This window comes from Hippopotamus amphibius, chromosome 11, assembly GCF_030028045.1.
Source record: "Hippopotamus amphibius kiboko isolate mHipAmp2 chromosome 11, mHipAmp2.hap2, whole genome shotgun sequence".
Taxonomy (NCBI): Eukaryota; Metazoa; Chordata; class Mammalia; order Artiodactyla; family Hippopotamidae; genus Hippopotamus; species Hippopotamus amphibius.
In genome coordinates, this window is record NC_080196.1 from 23,231,250 (window position 1) to 23,257,620 (window position 26,371).

The 26,371-nt window shown below is 38.0% G+C and overlaps 2 protein-coding genes and 1 pseudogene across 2 annotated transcripts; 2 read left to right on the forward strand and 1 right to left on the reverse strand.

Moving 5' to 3' along the window:
- Positions 1 to 5,406: 5,406 nt before the first annotated feature.
- LOC130830844 (olfactory receptor 12D2-like) lies at positions 5,407 to 6,360 on the forward strand (annotated as a pseudogene).
- A 12,271-nt stretch (positions 6,361 to 18,631) lies between these two features.
- Positions 18,632 to 19,561, forward strand: LOC130831936 (olfactory receptor 24-like). The gene has a single exon (XM_057700415.1). The coding sequence runs from the start codon at positions 18,632 to 18,634 to the stop codon at positions 19,559 to 19,561; it is 930 nt and encodes a 309-aa protein (XP_057556398.1).
- Positions 19,562 to 23,994: 4,433 nt separating this feature from the next.
- LOC130830779 (olfactory receptor 11A1) lies at positions 23,995 to 24,942 on the reverse strand. The gene has a single exon (XM_057698096.1). The coding sequence runs from the start codon at positions 24,940 to 24,942 to the stop codon at positions 23,995 to 23,997; it is 948 nt and encodes a 315-aa protein (XP_057554079.1).
- Positions 24,943 to 26,371: the final 1,429 nt, after the last annotated feature.

Sequence of the window (26,371 nt, forward strand, 5' to 3'; positions counted from 1 at the left end):
ATTAGGTCCCTCTCTAAGTGCAAGCTTATATATAGATTTCTGCTTTGGTATATATGTTATATATTATACAAATTATTGTATCAAAATATTATATCAATAATATGTCAAAGGGATCGCAATATACTACATTATAATATATAATTAGGTATATTATATAAGTATAATATACTTAAGAGTGGATTGGATGAGCTGTTCTTTAAAGTGCCTTGTAACACTGATATAATTGAAACTTGGTCATCTATTCCCATCTTTACCACCATTTTCATCACCATTGCCTTTTCTATCACCAGTTTAATAATGAAGATCCTCACCATTAGCTTTTTTATATTCAATGTCATCTTTTCTGTCATCAGAGTCACCTTACAAATTACCATTTTCAGTTCTATCCCCATCAATACCATCAATACCATCATGATGAGTAAGAGAGTGGAAACTGCTTCCATGAACTTTTTCTCTTTTTAATGCCTCATTTTTCAGAATGTTCTATTTATTTGTGTTTTTATACTATCTTCATAATTGTGGGAAGTATCATAATGACACGGTGGGTATGTTTTATAAAAATGTCTTCATAAGTTTGACAGCATGATAAATATTTACGTTTGGAATACATAATTATATAGTTTACACAACACAATCCACACACAATGTCTAAAACTTTCCTTAAAGGAAAGGAATGGTAGATAGTTGGCACAATATTCTCCAAATGTTGATGTCAGAGCTGAATGACAGCTACATGAGGATTTATGATGCTGCTCTCTCTACGTTTGTGAATATTTGAAATTCTCTACAATGGAAAATTAAATGAATAAGTAAAGTGCAGTCAGCTTTAAATATTTTTTTATAATAAATATCCTGGGCTTCTCTGGTGGCACAGTGATTAAGAATCTGCCTGCTAGTGCAGGAGACATGGGTTCGAACCCTAGGCTGGGAAGAATCCACATGCCGTGGAGCAACTAAACCCGTGCACCACAACTGCTGAGCCTGCGCACTAGAGCCCATGAGCCACAACTATTGAGCCCACGTGCTGCAACTGCTGGAGCCCATGTTCCACAACAAGAGAAGCCACTGCAAGAAGAAGCCCGAGCACTGCAATTAAGAGTACCCCCACTCTCTGCTCTCTCTTCTAAAGAAAGCCCGCACATCAACAAAGACCCAAAGCAGCGAATTAAATAACACAATAAAACAATAAATAAATAAATAAATAATTTTTAAAAAATCAATATCCTTAGCCATGGCAATCAAACCTCTAAGAATGTTAAAACAAATTCTGGATATAAGCAATGCTTGTATAGTGAAAAAAAAATGAATACAACTAAAAATTCCCAATGATAAAAGATTATTTAAGCACATCATGTTTAGTCATACTATCAACCCAGGAAGAATATAGTGCATATTTGTTGATCTTGAAAAATTGTCATGACAGTTTTCACTAAAAAACCAGATACAAACTTAATAATCCAACTTCTCTTATGCCTGTGTATATATATATATAAATTCTGATATCATACAACAATATAAGTAGCCAATATTTCTACTTCCTTTGGTGATACAGTTTGTGTTTATTTTTCTGTATAAAATATTCATGGCCTGTTTAATAAGAAATAATAGAATTTAAAATAAAATTTCTTAATCTAGCCCTTGAAAACTGCCATACTGTCCTCACTTTTAGAGGAACTATGGAAGGATTAGAGGAGAACAACAGACAAAGATATTCTTTTCTAAACAATCTTGGAAGACTTCTCCATGGAGATATCTGCACTCCCAAAATAAACTCAACACCACCCTCCTTCATAAATCAAGTGTATCAGTTTCCTTATGCAGAGCTGCCTCCTCAGTGCCTAATGAGCCAATTTACTCCAAAGAGTGTGGATCACAGGATTGAAGATGGTGGTGACCACTATAGAGCATGCTAAACACCTTAAAGAGGGACTTGGAGTGGGCAGCAGAGAGGTGTAATGAACAAGGTCATGAGAATTTCATAGAATGTGGACATTATGGTCAGGTAGGAGGACCATGAGAAGAGAGCTTTTCTCCTGCTGACCCCAGCAAGAACTCTTAGTACAACCACTGCAATCCAGTCCCAAGATATAAGAATCAGTCCAAAGGGAATAGTGAGGTAGACCACATGATGAATGAATGAATGTTGTCACCTGAACCACTCTCTGTACGCACGGAGCAGGCTAGGCTTACCAAAGGCATGAAGTCACAGTAAAATTGGCTAATGTGGTTGGGCCACAGAACCTCCACTGGGCCATCAGGGCCATAACCAATTCATCTACCATGAAGCCAAAGAGCCAGGCTATGCCCACCAGCCCCAAGTACTATCTGGGAGTGAGCGGCAGAGTGGGTAGCAATTACTCAGTAGTGATACTATCCCATGATAGTCAACTAGAAGCATCCAGCTGCCCCTGGAGAGCCAAAGATAAAGAACTGGATCAAAGAACGAGCTGCAGAGATGGATGCTTCCTGCAGGAAGTCCACCAGCACTTTTGGCATCACTTTAAAGATGTAGAGATTGTCAAGGAAGGGCAGAAATACAAATACATGGATTCAGAACAATAACTTACACTATGAGCACACAATAATTGTTATTTGTTTGTATTATATTCACAGCATATACTATAACAAGAAATTATTAATGTGATGAATATATAATGAACTTCTACAAAGCAACAAAAATGAACCACAATAGAAAAATGGACAAACTACCTGACATGTATAATAATAATTAGAAAGCTTGCATAGATGTCAGATTGCATATAGATATTCCTTGGATGAAGCAGATAAAATATTTTTAGCTAAAAGATATAGCAAGGACTGTAGATACACATTGGAGAGAACAGCCTCATTCTCCTAGAGAGAAATGTCAGCTTTAGGATCCCAAAATTAAAGAAAATAATTTAGTGTTATTACCAACAGTGAAGAGTCAAATTTAGAAGGAACAAAAGTAATACTACTTCTCCCTGTTCCTCTTTTTTTTGTTTTCCATAGAAGCACAGTAATAAATGAGGAGAACATTAAAGATAATCAGCTTTCTGTATGAGTCAATGGGATGTGACTGGCCCTCATTCCTTAACTGTCATTGCCCAATTTCCATCCATTTCATAGAGTTTTTCCAGGGAAGTCCCCAAGATGAGAAAGTGTATCCAGACCTCTGTCCCAGGAAATGAAAGGTAATTAAAAAAAAAAACATGAGGCCGGGCTTCCTAGGTGGTACAGTGGTTAAGAATCCACCAGCCAATGCAGGGGACACAGGTTCAATCTCTGCTCCAGGAAGATCCCACATGTCACAGACCAACTAAGCCTGTGCGCCACAACTATTGAGCCCATGTGCTGCAACTACTGAAGCCCACGTGCCTAGAGCCCATGCTCTGCAACAAGAGAAGCCACAGCAATGAGGAGCCCATGCACCGCAACAAAGAGTAGCCCCCGCTCACCACAACTAGAGAAAGCCTGAGTGCAGCAACAAAGACCCAACACAGCCAATAAAATAAATAAATAAATAAGTAAATAAATAAATAAATAAATAAATTTATTAAAAAAAAGAAACACGAGGCCATTGAGAATTGTACTATCCAAGTGGCTGTGAAACTAAGAAAGAAACATAGTAAGGAAAGAAAATAGGAACAACAACAAAAAAATGGAACTAAAGATAGGAATTCCCCAAGGAGAAGTCCTTTGTATTGCAGGTATAGAAAGATACCTTGTTTATTCTTACAACAATCCTCTCAAACCCCAGGGACACTCTCTCTTGGGGTTTCTATGTTTAAAGATCTTTGGATCATAAAAAATAGGCAGAATTTCAGAAGGAAGAGGTTTTGGAAGATGAAGATTTTATGCTGTAATCCCAATATAAACTAGCACTTCAAATATTGTTTTACTCTTCATTTTTCAAATATTTTTCTACTGTTTACTTTTCAGGAGTAAGAAACCTGATAAGGTTTCTTAGCTGTGAATCTGAGCACTCAATCAGGTACGAGAATGAATCAGGAGACAGGATGGGGAGTTGCCCATATTCTCTGTTTTCTTGCTAGTATTAAATTTACATGCCCTGGATTTAGAGCTTGTTTCCTGTCTTATGATGGGCTCCTCATTGTGTTTGTGGGTTATGAAGGCTCTTTACTGCCTACATTTTAATTGCCATATCTCTAGATATTCTCCAGAGTAAATATGTGATCTAAATATTCAGGATACAGTGAAATAAATCATTTAGTACAGAAAGTCTGATGGCTACTTTCTTTAAATGTCAGGAAAAGGGTTTTTTTGCCCCCAAGTGAATTTTTGATACAATTTTGTTTTGTTTTGTGGGTAGAGAACCAGAAATGATGTTTGGCATATCATTTGTATCTTAAGCAGGAGTGATAAATTTTAACGATATACTACAGAGTAAAGTAAGTCAGAAAGAGAAAAACAAATATCGTATATTAACGCATACATGCAGAATCTAGAAAAATGGCACAGATCAACCGGTTTGCAAGGCAGAATTAGAGACACAGACATAGAGATCAAACATATGGACACCAGGGAAGAAGTGGGGGCAGGAGGGTTGGGGTGGGATGAATTGGGAGATTGGGATTGCCACATATAAATTACTAATAAGAAAAAAAATATCAAATTGTAGACTTTAAATATACACACTTTATTGTATGTCAATTACACCCAATAAAAGTTCTAAAAAATAAAATAAATATATAAATAAATAAATTTTAACGATATATACACGGCTATCAAGGAAAGCTACTCTGAATTACTTGCAGGCAGCCTTCCATAAAGGTGTAATAAAGGTTAGATAATTTCTCAAAATTTTCTCTAGCTATAAAAGCAAGTATCCCATGGGATCCCTAGAAACATTCTCTAGTTAATTCATTTTTTTATTCTAAGTTCATCAAATCTTTTACTTCTCCTTTCAGGGATTTTCCTAACTTTGAATAATTCCTCTTTATAAGGAGCACTCCAGTGTGTGCATCTCTATTCAAATTTCCTTTTAACGCTTATTATTCTCTCATTGTCTATTTTTCTTAAGTAAAAACCCTTCAGATGGTTTCTTACTAGGTCAACAGATAGCAGTGTGGTGGAGTGCTTAAAAATTTACCCTCTGTTATAGCTAATTTAGGATGCTATAAGGTAAGTTGTATCAGAGAAGATGGTAGGCTGGCAACATGCTCTGAATCCCTGGGAGAAAGAAAAATATCAATGATAAAGCTTATAAAGAAAAAAAGAGATTTAGTAACAGTTCATAACCAATTAGTAACCTTAATATTTAATAATCTACTGGTCCAAAGATTGTATAATACAAACTCTGACTGGAGTATTTAAGACAGCAGTGCTCTCCCTCAAAATATTGTTGTCTAGGTGGGAAAATCCTCAGCTGGCAAACTTTAGTTCCCATCCGAGATCGCATTCCATATGTTATTTTGTCTTTTCTTCTAAGTGATGCTGAATCAAACATCAGTCACTGAATTTCTCCTCCTGGGAGTGACAGACATCCAAGTACTGCAGCCTCTTCTCTTCGTGGTTTTCCTTGCAATTTACTTTGTCAACGTGACTGGGAATGGAGCCATCCTGTTGGTTGTCATCTCTGATCCAAGACTCCATTCTCCTATGTATTTCTTTCTGGGAAACCTGTCATGTCTAGATATCTGCTTCTCCACAGTGACACTGCCAAAAATGCTGGAGAACTTCCTCTCTACACACAAAGCAATTTCTTTCTTGGGATGCATCAGCCAGCTGCATTTCTTCCACTTCCTGGGCAGCACAGAGGCCATGTTGTTGGCTGTGATGGCCTTGGACCGCTTTGTGGCTATCTGCAAACCGCTTCATTACACCCTTCTCATGAATCCTCAGGTCTGTACCCAGATGGCTATCACTATCTGGATAACTGGTTTTTTCCATGCCCTGCTGCACTCAATGATGACCTCTCGCTTAAACTTCTGTGGTTCCAACCGTATCCATCACTTCTTCTGTGATGTCAAGCCATTGCTAGAGTTGGCCTGTGGGAACACTGAGCTCAACCAGTGGCTGCTCAATACTGTCACAGGAACCATTGCCATGGGCCCATTCTTTCTAATACTTCTCTCCTATTTCTATATTATTATCTATCTTTTCTTCAAGACATATTCTTGCAGCATGCTCCATAAAGCACTGTCCACTTGTGCTTCACACTTCATGGTAGTTGTTCTCTTCTACGTTCCTGTTGTTTTCATTTACACTCGTCCTACCTCAGGTAGCTCCATGGACCAGGACCGGATCATTGCCATTATGTACAGTGTGGTCACTCCCGTACTAAATCCACTGATCTATACTTTGAGGAACAAGGAAGTAAAGAGGGCCTTGAGAAGGGTGAGCAGAAGGAGGTTTTGACCTGCAGAAATATAGAGAACTCTTCTGAGATGTAAATAAACAGGCAATGAGAAAGCTGAAATATGGAATTATGCTGCTTTTCAAATTGTTTACTATTCATAAAACAGAGGGAACTGTATAAAGGAAAAATAAATGGGAAAGTCCAATCTAGTTGTGTTAATGCTATTCCTTGGTAATATAAGGGAAACTTGAACAAATGGGACACTGTGCATGGAATCTTAATGTTGTATTTTGGGGAGGACATCAGTTGATAAAACTAATTTGTTATGTAGTCTTTGGTGTTCTTGAATGAAATCAGATATAGCAATTTACCTATATTACTCATGTATTGTGTGGTTGGGTAGTACTTAGACTTGTTTGTCTGTGTGTTCCCTGTAAGTTAACATATTATACTGTGAGCAATGAAATTATTATGCTCTTCTAATTTAAGGTATTAAATTCAGAGCCATGGAAAGGTAAATGTTGACTCACATATGAGTTAAAGGAAAATTTTAAGCAGTATTTCATGATTTCTTTTCCTCTAAGAAAGGAGGCAAGTGATTAAAACAAATCATGCTGTGAGGACTAATTAGCAGAGATTAAGTAACCAATGATTTATCTAAAGAGTTTTGTGAACTCTGACTCCAAAGATGTGTTATAAGTCAATTGGACAAACTGTCAAAGATTGCTGTTAAATATTGTTAAATGTGGAAGCAGCTTGAAAAAAATCTCAGGAATACCTTTCTAGCTCATTGGTATATTATTTTCCCCTCAATTTTTAGTCAACAAAAATTATGAGTTTCAAAAACTCTTCCTCTCTATTTATTTTGTTTTTCTATTTCTATACTTACTTTCACAGATTATAATATAATGTAATACCAGTAAAACATGAAAAATTCATCAAAATTTTGTCTTGTTTTTCTTACCTGTCACCAAACATATACTAAGTGAAAGATAGTAAATAGTAATTGCTGAGGTATTTTTGGAGCTAATACACAAGAATTGCTATGTTCCTTACTTTCTAAGTTCCTAGAATTGGCTGCTGGGCCTGAAACAATGGTTGCCAGCATTTACAACTATTTAGAGATACAGACAGGTAAGACTACTAAAAGGGTATTTTGAGCTCATGGACGGAATACTCGAATTTTCTACATTCACTTCTGTAAATCTATAGAATTTGGTTCCAACCTTACTCACATGTTTCTTCTATCTTCCAGTTCTACCTTCTTTTTTCCCTCAATTCCAGTTTTGTTATAAAAAAGAATGTGTGTGTGAAGAAGGCATCTTCTACCCTGAACTATCTCAGACCAGAATTTCTGTTGTTCAGAATTTTTTATACAATCCAGCCTACATGGACTGTATGGGTTCTGGTTACCTATTACTGCATAACACATTATCACTCAAAACACAGAAGGTTAAACACTTATTTAATTAAACTGCATTATTCTGTGGTTCAGAAACTGCGAAGAACACAGCAAGGAAGTGTTGACTGTGTTTAATAACGTGTCAGATCTCAACTGAGATGACTTGAGCTACTGGGCATGAAACAGCTGGGAGCTAACTAAATCTCTCTTTATTTCCCTCTTTCTCCAGTTTCTCCATGTGGATATCATGAGCTTCTTCAGCAGAAATGCTTCAGGGTAGACTTTTTACATGGGACCAATGGACCAAGGTGAAAGCTGCCAGTCATCTCACAGACAAATCCAAGGACCAGTATTCACATCACTTTTACCATACTCTATTGGTTTAAATAGTCAAAGGCTAATCAAGCTTCACAGAGAGAGGAAATAATTCCTACCTCTCATTGGAAAGAGCATCAAAGTTTTGGGAACATTCTTAATTCACCACAATCCCAGCTCTGACTACTAGTAATTTACATTTTCCCCCACATACAAAGTACACTTATTCTCCCTCCAAATAATCTTAAAACCTCATCACATTGTAACATCAGTTCAAAGTCTAGGTCTCTTCATCTAAATCAAATCAAGGTACACATTGGGCTTCTTGGGTAAGGTTCCTCAAGTAACTAAGACAGTTATTCTAGATAATATACAGTTTAATTTTTTGAGCCTGGGAAGTCCTGACTCCTTTAATTTTTCTTTAAATTTTGCATGAATATTGGTCTGTCTGTATCTTAGTTTTTCTCTTTCTTCTGTGTTTCATAATTGTGGACTAAAAGAAGTCAGCTGTAACTTTCACCAAGCTTTCTAGCAATCTCATTAGCAAAATCCATGGGTTTAATAGGTACTCTTCCTATGTTTCATATTACCATAGAAAATACTGTATATCTTTTCTTGGTTCTAAGCCAATCACTAGAGTTAAATCCCTGCATAAATTAACTAAGGATGTCCTGAGGCATTTAAGGAAGGAAAGAGATTAAACCCAAAGGAGTTGCAAGTATTAGCCACTATGTACCAGCAGAAGAATACATGGATTCTGAGGGTGCTTAATCAAGAGATTGGAACATAAAACTGAGTGAAAAAGAAAGCATTAAAGTCAGGAGATTGAATTCTTAGACATGGACCCAAGGGATGGGGCAACTTGCTGTTAGTGTGGTTCCTAGAAGCGCAAAAAAAGTCAGCGGAGCATGCTAATCAATTATGAAATGTCTGAGTTGCCCTGGAAGATCATAGAGAGAGGAATAAAAAAACTGAAGGAAAGTGGGACAATGCAATGGATATATTATTTTAGGTCAGATAATCCACTATACTATGCCATATGAGAGAGCCTAGAGGAGCTATATCATTCAACAAGGCCATTAGGAACGTTCTGGTGAAGGAGCACCAGAATTACTAAATTCTGCAATGATTCTCCTCTGTAAACCAGGGCTGAATAATGAGGAGGTAATCACAGAGCTGTATTGTTAATAGTGATGAGGAAGAAGAGGCAATAGAGAACAGATCGTAGGACTGAACCACCAAAATACAGCAGTTTACAATTTTCGTTAACAGTGAGTCAGAGGGGGCAGTCACAGGAAGTTGTGGAGATGGTTAATGTAATATGGTGTCCGTAGGGGAAAAAATCAGGGAGGAGTCAATGAGGGTGCTGCTTGACATCTGTCAGAATAAGGCAACAATTGTGGAGCAGAAGACTAAGAATAGTCCCCCCCCAATAAAATGTCAAAATTCTCCACTCAATTCATTGACCTAAGCCAATTCTTAGATGCAGAACACATGTCCCCCAGAAAATGTCGCCCAGGAGGAATTAGCATGTCACATCATGGCAAGCATTTATTGAAAGATACCCCCATTTCTTCCCTAAAGAGAACTATCTCCCTTTATGCAGATGACTGTAAACTGGGAAAAGGGGAATTCCCAGATATTTCAAGGACTTTTGGAGATATAGTCTGACGATATTAAAACTCAAAAGTACCAAAGCATCATCATGGCTCTCCTGTTAGAGTGAGTATACAGAGGCCAGGTGATAAATAGAGTTGTGGTTAGTCTGGCTTTCAGTGGGGCACTTTTTAGTGCAGACACATCTAACAGTCATTCCCCAGCCACTAGATATATAATCAGGATTGACATGCTTAAAGTTATTGTAGCCTAAATCAGGTCCTTGATCTGTGGGAAAAGCCAAGTGGAAGCCTTTGAATCTGTTTCATCTGGCTAGGATATTACACTAAAACAATACCACATCTTGGGAAGGATAGCCAAGATTAGTGGCCCCACCCCTTAAATATCAAAAGACTGAAATGTCACTTGCAGAAATGAGATGGATTCTGGATAATGACTACAGACTATGCCAAGCTCAACCAAGTAGTAGTCTTGATCACAGCTGTGGTGCCAGACATAGTATTATGGATAGACCAGATTAACAGGATTTCAGATACATAGTATATACAAACTGATTTGGCAAATGCATTCTTGTTTCTCAGTAGCACCCCAGAATGAGTATTTTAAGAGGTCCAGAAAGATGTTGCAAGGTATCTTATGACCTACACTCAGAAGTCCCAGAACATCACTTCTGCTACATTCCATTGGTCATGTAAGTCACTGTGCCAGCACAATTTCAAGGAGAAAGAACACCAAAAGGCATCAATCCTGGGAGACATGGTTCATTGGCCATCCATGTTTCGAGACTAGCTAGCACACTCTATTGAGACTCATTGTGACGCTCCAATCTGAAGAGTTATGTTTTTCTTTCTACCTAGCAAAAATGTATATAGTACATTCTAGGTGTCAGACACTATTCTAAATATTTCACATGCATTAACGCATTTAATCATCATAACAATCTTTATCTTTATTTTGTACGTAGGAAATAGAGGCACAGATATGTTAAGTAACTTCCCCAAAGTTTTGGGACAATGATTGGCAATGATGGACTCCAAGTCCAAGCACTCTGCCTACAGTCTTTTTTCTTAAACATTATACTATGCTTTCTTAGCGGTTACCTCTTCAAATATAACCCATTCTCCCTGCTATATTCTTCTGGACTTCATTTTTACCAGATGAAGTAGCAAGTTTTCAATCTATTTTCCATGTTCTTTAACTCAACCTATTTATTGTCTAGGTTTGTATTTTGGTTTTTATCTTAGATGTCCCTTTCATTTTACCATTTTTCTCTTTAGCTTTGTTCAATCAGCAATTTGACACATTCACCATGTTTTTAATTTCAAAGATTCTATGTTTTATTTCTAGAAGATTTCCATGGTTATTTTCCAGACCTGCTTGTTGTTTATTTTAAAAAATGTTTTTATCTCTCTTTTGGTTTCTATTTCTTCTTTTATCTCTATAATAATTTTAAACATTTTAGTTGACTTCAGAATCTTCTTTTATATCAAATACTAAATATGCTAATCTATTATTTTATCTCATTCATTGATGCTGCATTTTTTCTGACACATTTTGTAATATTTACTATTCTATATATTTCTCTGGGATTCTCTTGTAGTCCGAGATATCAAAGTAGTCTGCCAGAGTTATTTTATTTTTTGCTTGATTCTTGCACAGTTTCCAACAGACTAGAAAAATCAACATGACTTTATCAATAGATGTATGAAAATAATTTCATAAACTTCAATATATTTCTATGATAAAACTTCTCAGAACAATAACAATAAAATGACACATAAAATGTCATGGCCCTATATCAGTCTCTTCAAGTTATTCTTACTTAAGGAGACAGGGAAGTGACTAGAAAGAAGTTGTGAGTTTTAAGTAATCTTTCTAACTTTACTTCCAAATCAATGTTGGCTTCTGTTTAACTGTTGATTTTATTCCTCAACTCTATCTATTGGACATTTCCTCAACCAAAAATTCCTCAAGGTTTTTCACTAATGAGTAACTCTGGGAACTGAGTCTCTAAGGCCAAAAAGATTTCTTCTGAAGCCAAACTCTTTCTGGTCCCAAGAGAGATGAAGGTTGATAATGCTCAGCTCCTATACTGCATTATCTTTACCTGCTCTCATTGGTGTATCCCAAGGCCCTGGACATGTTCTGTCCCATCTACCCACCAATAGCATTGGCTAGAATGAACATCTCCAAGGTCATCATTCATGGAGTAGAGATTAGGAAAGCTAGAGGCAAGTGTTGAAGATGTCATTTGGCAAATGGAGGAATGGGATCAGCTTTCAAAGTGGACCACAGAGAGTTAAAGTTCTGCACTTGGTGGGCTATATAATGTTGAAAGTCTGTTTGATTTGTGTATCTGTTTCCAACACAGTATGTAAATCAATCCAGCTGTAAGAAAACATCTAAAATGGTAAAACTGCTACTATAGAAATGTCTACTTGGAAGTTAAATATACAAGTCTAGAGTTAAGAAAATAGGTTGAAATGAAGGTATAATTTGAGAGTTACCTGTTTATAGATACATGAGGCAAGGAACTGGAAGGCAGAGAAGAAGAGAGGTACAAAAGTGAATAACAGGGAGGAAGAGGAGTAACCAGGCAAGAAGATTGAAAAGGAGTCTGCGCTGGAAATCCAGGAGAGTGTGGTGGGTATCCTGAAAGCAAGATTTTTTTAAATGTACCAGGTAAGAAAAGATGGCTCAATTGTGTTAAGTCTTATTGAGAGGTCAAGTAACTTAAGGACTGAGAATTGAACTTTGACACTGACAAGAGGAAAGTCAGTGGAATGATAAGAGCAAAAGCTTGATGGAAGTGGGTTCAAGAGAGGAGTCAAGGCAAAACAATCAGTTTGAAGAGTAATGGACAATGAATAGTGGAGACAATGAACTCTTTGAAGAGGTTTCCCTAAGATCTGAGACGTGGGCCATTAGCTGGAGAAGTCTACAGGGACTCACCAGGGTTAGGATATGGTCCTTCTGAGGCTGAAATTTTAAAGATGAATAGAAAAGACCTCATAACTGTGAGGTGTTGAAATAGTTTATAGGTAATTTCAGTATTGAGCCGCACTTGTCCTGAGGTCTAAGGTGAACCATATATTTTCTAGAGAATAACCCGGAGGTGGATACAATAACAGTAAGAGTATTCAGTAACAGTCAAGAAGGCACAATCTGGGAGAAGATTTGAAAATGTGAGTGGTATGGCCCTCTCTGAGCTGAAGTATTGTTCTGAAGAGATGAAGGAGTAGGGGAAGACTTAACCTTGTAAGAAAAGGGGAAGAGTTCAGTTCTCAATAAAAAGGATAAGGAAAATGAAAATAAAGAAAAAAGGAAATAGAGTAATACAGAAAATGAAAGAATATATTATGCTATATTTGAATTCTACCCAGGAGATTAATGGCATTCACATCATCTGATGTCAGAGCATGCTAGAAAACCAGATTCTCATGTCCCGCCTCAGACCTATTAAATCAGAATCTCTGAAGTGGATCCCAGAAATCTGAGACTTAACTGGCTCACCAGGTGATTCTTAAGCATGCTAAGGTTTGAGAATCTCTGTTCTCAAGTATTCAAAACTGCTTGGCATAAGGAGGGAAAAAGTTATATCTCTTTACCCTAAGTCAGTTAACATTGGAATATTTAAAGATTGCTAGAAACAAGAAAGAAATGAGAGTGTAAGTGGAAATGAAAATGTAATTGTGCCTATCACAAGATTCATTAAAAGACTTTGATTATAGATTCCACAGGCTGAAAAGGATGTTAGAGATCATCTACTTACACAACTCATTATTAGCAAACCCAAATAAATATTTTTTTAATTTTATTGGAGTGTAGTTGATTAACAATGTTGTGTTAGTTTCTGCTGTACAGCGAAGTGAATCAGTTAGATAGATATATATATCCTTTTGTTTATGTGTAATTGATTATTTCCAAGGAGCATAGTATAGCTCATCTCATCATAGTAGTTAATGCAAAGGGCATTTCCTCCCCCACTTACACACTTGAAATACATAGATGTCCTCATGTTGTGAGAGCAGTTATTGAACAATAATCCTTGGAACCGACCATGTACTCATCTCCTTGGTGGTGCTTAAAGAATTTTTTAAAAGAACGTATGGTCCCTACTCCCACAAATTTATACTATAATTGAGAAGAGAAGATTTACATGTGAGGATTTTCAGAAGATACCTTCAGTTAGTATTGTATTAAGGACTAAATTATTCAATCTATATATTTCAGAAGTTATAAAATAATAAGGGATAGACAGGATAGCTTCATGGTGGGGAAGAGGATAAATTTTACATGAGCCCACAAGGCCTGATGATATTTGGGTGAAGAAGGAAACACATCAGGAGAGAAGAGGACTGGGGTTTAAAGTTAATGAGAGTAAGTGTGTGAAGGCAGAAGTAAGCATGTTTGTAGAACTATGAGGTGCTCAGTCCAAGGAGAGAGGAGAGTGGATGCTGGTGAGCAGTGGAAAATCCTGTTGCCTAGGTAGGAGGATACAGAGGTAGAAATTCTTGATAAACAGGCACTGAGTATATATATGATGCAATAGGAAATAAGATGTTAGAGGAATTTTAACCAGGGAGAGTCAGGCCCAAAGAAGAAAGCCCTAAAATATATGGCAGATGCTCACGGCATGGAACTAGAGACAGTGAAGCCTGTTAAGTGGCTGATGAAACTAACTGGAGTGAGTCCATTAGAGAAAGCCCCAAAAGGGTAACAATTAAAAAGGTCAGAAAGGGACTGAAATGAATGATATTTTTAGAAAATAAAGCTTACAGCCTTTGGTCTAAACTTGATGAATAAAGGAAAAAGATGAATCAATGTTTCCAACCCATGTTACTAGGACAATATTTTGTAGGAAAGAAGTTTATTCTTGAAGTGTTAAAATGCAATAGGACTTTTGGGGGAAGAAAACCTATTGTTTGTCCTGCCTTCACATTCCATTAATTAATTTATTCATTTTCTAACAAATACTGTCTTTTGTATTCCAAGCACTGAGATACACAGGAGAAGAAAACCAGATTCAATCTCTGCCACAATGATCCTATAGCCTTGTTAGGGAGACCAACATTAGCTAAATAACTTAAATAAATATTTAAATAAAATAAATGTGGTTACATTCACCACATTAAAACTGTAGTAATCTACCAAGGTGCCATGACAGCACAGAAAAGGAAGGGTTGTCTTAGTCAAAGAGGCAACAGAGGACTTTCCTAAGAAAGTCACCAGTAGATCTGAGGTTGGAAGGATGAGCAAGAGCAAACTCAGAGCAAAGAGAATGAACGTGGTACATATAAGGTAATGCAATGCAGCCAGCATTGCTGGGAAGCAGATGATGAGTGGACTATGGTGCAAGATGAACCTGGTGAGACACCTTAAGGTCAAAACCAAATGAGCTTTGTAAGACATGGCAGGGCTTCAAACTACAGTATAAGTACAATAATCAAGACAGCATGGTACCGGTACAAAACCAGAAATATAGGTCAATGGAACAGAATAGAGAGCCCAGAGATAAATCCACGCATGTATGGGCACCTTATCTTTGACAAAGGGGGCAAGAATATACAATAGAAAAAAGACAGCCTCTTCAATAAGTGGTGCTGGGAAAATTGGACAGCTACTTGTAAAAGAATGAAATTAGAACACTTCCTTACACCATACACAAAAACAAACTCAAAATGGATTAAAGACCTAAATGTAAGGCCAGACACTATAAAACGCCTAGAGGAAAACATAGGCAGAACAATGTATGACACACATCAAAGCAAGATCCTTTTTGACCCACCTCCTAGAATCATGGAAATAAAATCAAGAATAAACAAATGGGACCTAATGAAACTTAAAAGCTTTTGCACAGCAAAAGAAACCATAAACAAGACAAGAAGGCAACCCTCAGAATGGGAGAAAATACTTGCCAATGAAGAAACTGACAAAGGATTAATCTCCAAAATATACAAACAGCTCGTTCAGCTTAATACCAAAAAATAACCCAATCCACAAATGGGCAGAAGACTTAAATAGACATTTCTCCAAAGAAGACATGCAGATGGCTAACAAACACATGAAAAGATGCTCAATATCACTCATCATTAGAGAAATGCAAGTCAAAGCCATGAGGCATCACCTCACACTGGTCAGAATGGCCATCATCAAAAAATTTAGAAACAATAAATGCTGGAGAGGGTGTGGAGAAAAGGGAACTCTCTTGCACTGTTGATGGGAATATAAGTTGGTACAGCCACTATGGAAAGCAATATGGAGGTTCCTCAAAAAACTAAAAATAGAACTACCATATGACCCAACAATCCCACTACTGGGCATATACCCAGAGAAAACCATAATCCAAAAAGAAACATGTAGCACAATGTTCACTGCAGCACTGTTTACAATAGCCAGGAAATGGAAGCAACCTAAATGCCCATCAACAGATGAATGGATCAAGAAGATGTGGCACATATATACAATGGAATATTATTCAGCCATAAAAAGGAATGAAATTGAGTTATTTGTCATACAAAGTGAAGTAAGCCAGAAAGAGAAAAACAAATACAGTATGCTAACTCATATACATGGAATCTAAAAAAAATGGTACTGATGAACTCAGTGATAGGGAAAAAATGAAGATGCAGATGTAGAGAATGGACTTGAGGACACAGGGTGGGGTTGAAGGGGAAGTTGGGACAAAGTGAGAGAGCAGCATTGACATATATACACTACCAAACGTAAAATAGATACCTAGTGGGAAACTGCTGCATAAAACAGGGAGATCAACTCAATGATGGGTGATAACTTAGAGCGGTGGGATAGGGAGGGTGGGAGGGAATCACGGGAGGGAGGGGATATGGGGATATATGTATAAATACAGCTGATCCACGTTGTTGTATAGCAAAAACTGGCACACCAGTGTAAAGCAATCATATTCCAATAAAGAGCTTTAAAAAAAATACGACGGCATTTTTCATAAGAGCAATGGTTTTCTAGAGACCCACTTTCTTAAATTTTATTGAAGTATAGTTGATTTACAATGTTGTGTTAATCTCTGCTGTACAACATAGTGACTCAGTTATACATATATTCTTTTTCATATTCTTTTGCATTATGGTTTATCACAGGATATTGAACAAATTTCCTGTGCTATACAGTAGGACCTTGTTTTTTATCCATCCTATATATAATAGTTTGCTAATCCTAAACTCCCAAGACTCCCCTTCTCTCCCCCCTCCCTTTTCCCTCCCCTTTCCCCTCCCCACTGGCAACCACAAGTCTCCTCTTTGTTTTTTGTTTTTTCTTTTTTCCAGGATCAGATTTCCCCTACCAGGGATTGAACCCAGGCCACTGCAGTGAAAGCACCGTGTCCTAACTACTTAACTGCCAGCGAACTCCCACAGGTCTGTTCTATATTTCTATGACTCTGTTTCTGTTTCATAGATGTATTCATTTGTGTTGTATTTCAGATTCCACATATAAGTGATATCATATAGTATTTGTCTTTCTCTTTCTGACTTCACTTAGTATGATAATCTCTAGGTCCATCCATGTTGCCACAGATAGCATTGTTTCATTTTTTTAATGGCTGAATAATTTTCCATTGTGTATACATATATCACATCTTCTTTATCCATTCATCTGTTGATGGACATTTAGGTTGTTTCTGTGTCTTGGCTATTGTAAATAGTGCTGCAATGAACATTGGAGTGGATGTGTCTTTCTGAATTATGGTGTTCTCTGGGTATATGCCCAGAAGTGGAATTTCTGGATCATATGGCAACTCTATTTTTAGTTTTTTGAGGAACCTCCACACCATTTTTTATAGTGGCTGCACCAATTTACATTTCCACCGGCAATGTAGGAGAATTGCCTTTTCTCCACACCCTCTTTAGCATTTATTGCTTGTAGATTTTTTGGTGATGGCCATTCTGATCGGTATGAGGTGATACCTCATTGTAGTTTTGATTTGCATTTCTCTAATAATTAGTGATGTTGAGCATTTTTTTTTCTGTGCTTTTTGGCCATCTCTATGTCTTCTTTGGAGAAATATCTATTTAGATCTTCCACCCATTTTTTCATAGGGTTATTTGTTTTTTGGATATTGAGCTGCATGAGCTATTTGTATATACTCAAAATGGATTAAAGACCTAAATGTAAAGCTAGACACTATGAAATTCTTAGAGGAAAACATATGCAAAACACTCTTTGACATAAATCGCAGCAAGATCTTTTTTGATCCTCCTAGAGTAATGAAAATAAAAACAAAAATAAACAAATTGGATCTAATTAAACTTAAAAGCTTTTGCACAGTAAAGAAAACCATAAACAAAACAAAAACACAACACTCAGAATGGGAGAAAATATTTGCAAATGAAGCAACCGATAAGGGATTACTCTCCAAAATATAGAGACCCATTTTTAAACAAAGAAGCGACATGATGAGATTTTCTTTTTTTGAAAAGATCATGCTGACCACAGTATGGAGAACATATTGGATGGGGCAAGATCCATGTTAAAACAATTAGGTGGATAACAGTTCTCCAGTCAATCAACAATACCTTGAACTAGAATAGTGACTGTGCAGGTGGGTAGGAGCATTTATTGAGTTTCTGCTATATGCCAAGCACAAAGCTAAGTACTGAAATGCAGCCTCTGCTTTGAAAGACTGGTAGTCTTCTGAAGAAAACAGACTCGTGAACAAGTAGTTAAACCATAAATCATACAAAGTTTAATTAAGAAAACTCCTTTACACTGTAATTACTCCAGGAAGTCTCTGTTGTTTCTCCCATTCTCTTACTTTCACGCCTCCTTACTTTGACCATCTTTCATGAAGTCCAACTCCTGTCCTTCCCATTGCTATTTTAGTTTTTTATCCATTCCTCACATTGGTGGTATAAGGAAACCCACAGATAAGAGAACGATCCATGTTCTATCCACCACAGTAGCTAACAGTGAGTGAATATTCTTCATGCTGATTCCCTCCTTATAGCACATCAAGACCCAGAATGAACTGCAGCAAGAACCCTGACTTTGTCCTCTCAGGGCTGTCCAGTGACCCAGACAAACGACAGCTCCTCTTTGGTCTCTTCCTCACCCTCTACTTGCTGAGTCTCTTAGGAAACTTGCTACTTCTGCTGGCTATCAGTGCTGACATCCACCTCCATACACCCATGTACTTCTTCCTCAGCCAGCTCTCCCTGGTCGACCTCTGCCTCATGACCACCACAGCCCCCAAAATGCTGGAGGCTTTGTGGACCAGCAATGGATCAATCTCTTTCTCTCAGTGTCTGGCCCAATTGTATTTCTTTGCTGTTTTTGCAAATATGGACAACCTGCTTTTGACTGCCATGGCTATCGATCGCTATGCTGCCGTCTGCCATCCTCTGCACTATCCAATCCTCATGACTCCTTGCAGATGTGGACTGCTGGTGGGTGGGTCATGGGGAGTGGCCCACTCTGACTCTTTGATCCAAACCTTGTTGCTAACCCGACTATCATTCTATACTAATCTAAAGATTCCCCACTTTTTATGTGATTTCAGCCCACTCTTATGGCTTTCCTGCTCTGATACCCGCCTCAATGAGGAGCTGATGATGGTTCTGACAGGACTTTTAGGAATCAGCCCTCTCCTCTGCATCATAAGTTCTTATGCCCATATTTTCCTTGCTGTAGCTAGGGTCCCATCAGCACAGGGGAAAAAGAAAGCCCTGGCCACATGCAGCTCCCACCTCTCCATGGTCATCCTCTTCTACAGCACGGTCTTTGCCACCTACCTGAAACCCCCATCAACTTCTCACAGCTCTGGGGAGCTGATTGCTGCTGTCATGTATACCCTGGTAACTCCCACTCTCAACCCCTTTATTTATAGTCTAAGAAATAAGGATGTGAAGAGTTCACTGAAAAGGGTTCTGGGCATAGAGAGTTCTTGGGATTAGGGATAACCCCCATAAACAAGCAGGAAAAATCTCTCCCCACTTCACCACCACATTGACAAAGTGAATCAATTAACATCAAGATTTGCATGGAGCATTACATAGACTATTGGAAAGAAAACTGAAATAGAAATCAGAACTAGGTTTGAGTTCTCTCCTTGCCCTCCATGTATAGGGGCCAGTTTTGAATTTCACCTGGGGATTTCCCAAGGTTGAGAATCAACCCATGGGCAATCCCACTGATCTGAGAAAGCAGAAATCAGAGTTTGGGAAATCTGGGGCACCTGAAGCAACTGAAAGTTGTAGGATAGGCATCAGAGAAGAGAGACTTGTGCAGAGGACACCAAAAAATACATTTGGGGGCAGATGTTGTAGCTGTGACTGATTTCCAAGTTGTACATGTACATGGAAAGACCATTTGAGACTTATTAGAAAGAAGCTGCTACAGGCTTAAAATAAAACAGACACTGGAAGAGAAGCAGGTCTTGGGGAAAAGCAATACCAGGAGAATGTGCTGTTCTGGCCCTGCTAAACTGGGGACAGCCTGTTAATACCTCATTAATATCCTTGTTATCAACCTAACACTCTTAAGTCCAAGCCTTAAGAATGAAAACCACATCTTTGAGTAAGGTCTACTCTAGACCTGACCAAACACAGGCTAAAGCCAAAGCCCTGACTATGCACACCAGGAAGAGAGAATTTGGAAGCTGAGTCATGTGACACAACAGTGACACCTTGGGCTTTTCACAAATCCATACTACCAAAGCATAAAACCAAGCCTACTCAAGTTCAAGATGATTCTCTGTGACTCGAAATGTCTGCTAGAACAAAAATCAATCTTCTGAAGAAGGTGACAGAATCAAGTTTCCACAATGATCCGTATTCAGTCAAAAAATTATTAGTCATACAAATACATGGGGAAATCTGATCCATATTCAAGAGAAAAGGAAGTCATATAAAAACTGAACTTACTGTGGCCCTGATGTATGAATCCACAGATAGGTGTTACAACAGTTGCAAATATATTCAAAACATGAAAAGAAAGTATGTTCAAAGAATTAAATCACTTGAGCATTAATTATCAACATTTATCAATGGAAGCTAAAAATATTACGTGAAAGGCTGATGGAGGACTGAATAATACATGGATCAGACAGATGCCACTTATGGCCAAACAGAACCATAAGTAAGCAGTCACCAGTGGCATCACTAAAAATGGGACAACCAAACACTGCATGCCTAATGATATGATGCAGTAGAAATCACAGCAACTGTGTGATATTCTGCTAAAAAGCTAATCAAGAGCCAATTAAGCTTCTATCTTAATATCAGTTTGGTAGTGTAAGTGTGTAATAATTATCTTATTTTTGATTGTAATGTAAGTGCCTAACATTAAGCTTTTGATTCCCAGGGCAACTGTTTCAAACATACTTATCTCAAATAAACATGTATAGTCAACTACACAACTAGATAAAGACCCAGGCCACTCCACCCATGAAGTTCCCCTTTTAGAAAACCCTGGGTGTGGCTAACAAACACATGAAAAGATGCTCAACATCACTTATCATTAGAGAAATGCAGGTCAAAGTTACAATGAGGTATCACCTACACCGGTCAGAATAGCCATCATCAAAAAATCTAGAAACAATAAATGCTAGAGAGGGTGCGGAGAGAAGGGAACTCTCCTGCACTGCTGGTGGGAATGCAAATTGGTACAGCCACTATGGAAAACAATATGGAGGTTCCTCAAAAAACTAAAAATAGAATTACCATATGACCCAGCAATCACAAAACTGGGCATATACCCTGAGAAAACCATAATCCAAAAAGAAATGTAGCACAATGTTCATTGTAGCACTATTTACAACAGCCAGGACATGGAAGCAACCTAAATGCCCATCCACAGATGAATGGATCAAGAAGATGTGGCACATATCTACAATGGAATATTACTCAGCCATAAAGAGGACTGAAATTGAGTTATTTGTAGTGAGGTGAATGGAACTAGAGACTGTCATACAGAGTGAAGTAAGCCAGAAAGAGAAAAACAAATACACTATGCTAACTCATATACATGGAATCTTAAAAAATGGTTCTGATAAACCCAGTGACAGGGCAAGAATAAAGATGCAGATGTAGAGAACGGACTTGAGGATACGGGGGTGGGGGGGAGGCAAAGGGGAAGCTGGGACAAAGTGAGAGTGTAGCATTGACATATATACACCACCAAATGTAAAATAGAAAGCTAGTGGGAAGCTGTTGCATAGCACAGGGAGATCAACTCAATGATGGCTGATGACTTAGAGGGGTGGGGTAGGGAGGGTGGGAAGGACTCGCGGGAGGGAGGGGATATGAGGATATATGTGTAAATACAGCTGTTTCACTTTGGTATACAGCAAAAACTGACACAACAGTGTAAAGCAATTATATTCCAATAAAGAGCTTTAAAAAAAAAAGAAAATTCCAGAATCACTCTACTGCTTATACAAGTAACTTCATGTTTTGAGATATTGATACAGGTTGAATAATTTGAAATAAATTCATGTAATACAATATATATATAAATAAAAACAAACAAAAAAAAAGAAAACCCTGGGTGACCTCCATTAACTGAATGCTTGAATGACCCTGCTTGTCCCTTCCCATGCTTTAATTCCTGCTCTTGAGTTTTACATTCACCAATAAATAGTGAACTCACAAAACCCTAGGCACCCCACCCTTGATCCCAATAAAGGCAGAGCCCCAGGTCCATGCTCTCTCTCTCTCTCTCTCTCTCTTTCTCTCCCCCCTAAGATCTCTTTGTGTGCCATGTAACCTCCAGGACCTATGAATAATAAACCTCATTTCTTCAAAGTTGCCTGACGGTTGTTATTGAAGTGCATCCTGTAATCATAATGAGAACCACAATGGCCAGCCCAGCCACGGCATTGGCTCTGCTCAGAGAAATGTCTGTTAGGACAGGTGAGTGCCCCAGGCATTCCTAGCTGATAGCATCACTACACCTTCAACAGGCTGAGACTGACACAATACAAGTTCATATAAAATACAAGATACTGGAGTAGACATCAAACAAACAAGTCAGCAGAAAGTCTAATTTAGAATATGCAATGTTCTACAGATAACTAGATTTTTCCAATGAGCCAAAGGTGTGAAAAAAAGAGGGGAGAAGGGCTGCTATGAAATAAGGGACTAAGAAACATTAGCTACATTGTGTGACCCTTGTTTACATCCTAATTTTAAGAATATACTTAAAGATAATTGGAGAAATTTGAACATGGTCTGTGTATTAGATGACATTAAGGAAATGTGTATTAAGTATCATAATGTCAGAGTCAGCATTTTTTTTAAATGCCTTTATCAGTCAGAGAGCATACTGAATACAGTTGACCCTTGAACAACACCGATGTTAGGTGCACTGACCCACTGAGAAGTTGAAGATCCATGTATAACTTCAAGTTGGTCTTCTGTATACATGGTTCCTCTGTACATATGAGATTCCCTATCCATGGATTCAATCAAATGCAAATCTTGTACTGCTATAGTATTTACTATTGAAAAAAACCTGCATATAAGTGGACCTGTGCAGTTCAAACCCATGTTGTTCAAGGATCATTTGTCATTGCACGTGCAACAAGTACTTACACAACTTACACAACACTATACTTGCACAACATTTGGAATTTGCTCTAAAATTTTCCAGAAAAAAGAAAAAAGGAGCTATAAGCAGTTGAAATAGTATTGGCAAATGTTGATATTGAAGCTAGATGATGGCTGTATGGAGTTCATTATAATATTCTATCTACCCTTGTGTATATTTGAAATTTTCTACAATAAAATAGTTAAACAATCAAAATGCATTCAGCTTTAAATTTTTTTAATATGCTTCTCCTGAAACCTTGCAATTCAAGTCCTAAGAATTTACTGTAGGAAAATCTGGATTTGAACTATATTTGTATGTTGAAAAAATTGAATACAACTAAAAACTTCCACAATAGAAGATTATTTAAACAGATCATGTTTAGCTATACTAAAAAGCCCAGAAGAATAAATAGGTACATATTCATCAAAATAAAAAGAGAATCAAGACATAACAGTCAATGGAAAACTAGATTACAAAGTTCCATGATTAAACTTGTTTTATATATATACATACAGTAGCCAAGATTTCTAGGTTTGTTTTGTGTTGCTATTTTTGTATATCTATTTCCTATAGGAAATAGTCATAGACTATTTAGTAACGACATAATAAAATATTAAAGTAAAAATGTTGTTAGCACTTTAAAATTATTCCTCTACAATACTCATTTTTAGCATGAGTATGATAACTATAAAACTTTTCACAGAGAGAAATGTCAGTACAGAACAAAGTTATTTCTATCCAACCAATCCCGGAAGATATCGCAAAGTACAAGTAAAAGCTTTACCACCAGCCTCCTTCAATCAATAGTTTCAGTTTGCTTAACGTAGAGAAGCCTCCATAGTACCTGATGAACTTCCTTATTCCTCAGGGTGTAAATCACAGGATTGAAGAGAGGGGTGACCACAGTGTAGAGCAGGGCAAAGACCTTGGAGAGAAGCTGGGAGTGGACAGCAGAGGGTGCAACGTACAAGACCATGAGAGTGCCGTAGAATGTGGACACTACAGCTAGGTGGGAGGAGCACGTGGAGAAAGCCTTTCGCCTGCTGGCCCCAGCAGGAACTCTTAGCACAGCCACCACGATCCGGGCATAAGATGTCAGAATCAGTCCAAAGGGGACCGTGAGGCAGACCACAGAGAGAATGAATGTTGTCATCTGGGCTACACTGGGATCTGAGCAGGCCAGATTCATCAAAGGCGTGAAGTCACAGTAAAAGTGGTCGATGTGGTTGGGGCCACAGAATCTCAACTGGGCCATCAGGATGACAACCAGTCCATCTACCATGAAGCCTGAGAGCCACGCTATGCCCACCAGCCCCAAACACCATCTGGGTGCCATCAGGAGTGGGTAGCAGAGTGGGTAGCAGATTGCCAAGTAGCGATCATACGCCATGACAGCCAGTAGGAAGCATTCAGCCGTGGCCAGAGAACCAAAGATAAAGAACTGGAGCAGGCAACCGGCCACAGAGATGGCTGCCGGCTGCAAGAAGCCCTCCAACATTTTTGGCACCACTGTGGAAGTATAGAGGATCTCCAAGAAGGACAGATTAGCCAGGAAGAAATACATGGGTGTGTGGAGCCTCTGAAAGCTAACCACCGCCACAATGATTAGCATGTTCCCTAAGATGATGGAGACATAGATGAAAGTGAACACAATAAAGAAAGGGAGATGCAGTTCAGCTATGACACAGAAACCAAGAAGGACAAATTTAGTAATAGTTTGGTTTCCTATGGAGACAATTTCCATGAGGATCATCCACGTTTCTGCTTGTCAGCGATTAAGGGAGAATCTTACTGTATCTTCTACACCAAGACTGAGATAAGTAGAGCTAAAATGGAAAAGATAAAAGTGAGTCTCCCAAACAAGAATCATTTACACAAGTCCTCATCTGTCTCTCTTTTTAGTTGCGTACTCCTTTTCCAACTTCTATCCTTCCCTGCATTCCTTAATTGTCCACACGTTTCAAGACTCAAGAGAATTTATCCAAACACAATTTCTAGTCTTCAGAGCCCTTTAACCTATTCGTTCAATCTACGAGTAATATTTTTATGAGATAATGAATTCCACTTTCCCAATCTCTATAACGAGTCCTAGAGCCTTCCTCATGACCAGTAGTGTAATGCCTTTCAAATGCCTGCTTTACATGTCCCATCATCAGCTCAAATTAGCATGATTTAAAAAAAAGAACTCTTATCTTCCCTGACCACAACCAGCTCCACTGTGAGTAGTTTGAAAATTCTGCCTGACACTCAAGTTTGTTATATTGTAGTCATCTTTATTCTTAATACTCTCATTCCTCAAGCACATTACCAATTGTTGCTTAGGAAATTCTTATATACTCCCTCTGCACTATTCCCCCATTAGTCTCACAACCTCTTTATGACTATCTTAGCATAGTTATAGCCTTACTGTTTCTAGATTGCCCTCTCCCTTATCAAAATAACCTTCTTTATATTCTAGTTTCATACAAGATTTTATAGTACACATGTAATAAATAATAATGTTGAAGAAAGTGTAGTTGTGGGAGTAGAAAGAGATCAAACCCAGGCTAGCAGTTGGGGGACTGTGAGAATCAAGGTCAGAGAGGCTCCCTAAGGAAGTAGTTATGGGTTATTTTTGAAGAATAGGTAAGAGTTGGCCAGACAAAGGGTAGGAGACTGCTCACAGCATTCCAGGCAGAAGAAACATCATTGAAAGCAAAGATGTGTAATTGAGTGAAGAGCTAAAAATGGGTCTGAGTACCTTCAAGGAAGATCTCATATGCTATCCAAAGGGATGTGTGTGTGTTTTTATTAAAAACAATGGGAAGATATCAAATGATTGGAAGCAGAGGGGAACGGTACAGGAAAAAATGCAGGAGTGTGTGTGTGTGTGAGAGAGAGAGAGGTCACAGAATCTGTTAGCAGAGTTTGTGAAAATAGGGTTTTCATCTCCACAATGAGACTGTTCTTGGAAGTGTTTTAAAAGTTCACTAATGTGAAAACTATTTTCAAGTCATAACTATTCTCAAGTCCTGTATTTTCAGACCACCACATTCCCCACTCTATTTTTCAAGGGGTTGGGGAAATGGGGAGAAAGAGGAAGGTAAATAGAAGGTAGTAGGATGTGAGGATTATAGAAATAGGAAAGGTTCAGTGGAAGATGTTGCAACACTGAGATTCCAGAGGAAGACCAT

Excerpts from the sequence above, each read along its gene's own strand:
- LOC130831936 (XM_057700415.1), top strand. The coding sequence starts at position 18,632 with ATGAACTGCAGCAAGAACCCTGACTTTGTCCTCTCAGGGCTGTCCAGT.
- LOC130830779 (XM_057698096.1), bottom strand. The coding sequence starts at position 24,942 with ATGGAAATTGTCTCCATAGGAAACCAAACTATTACTAAATTTGTCCTT.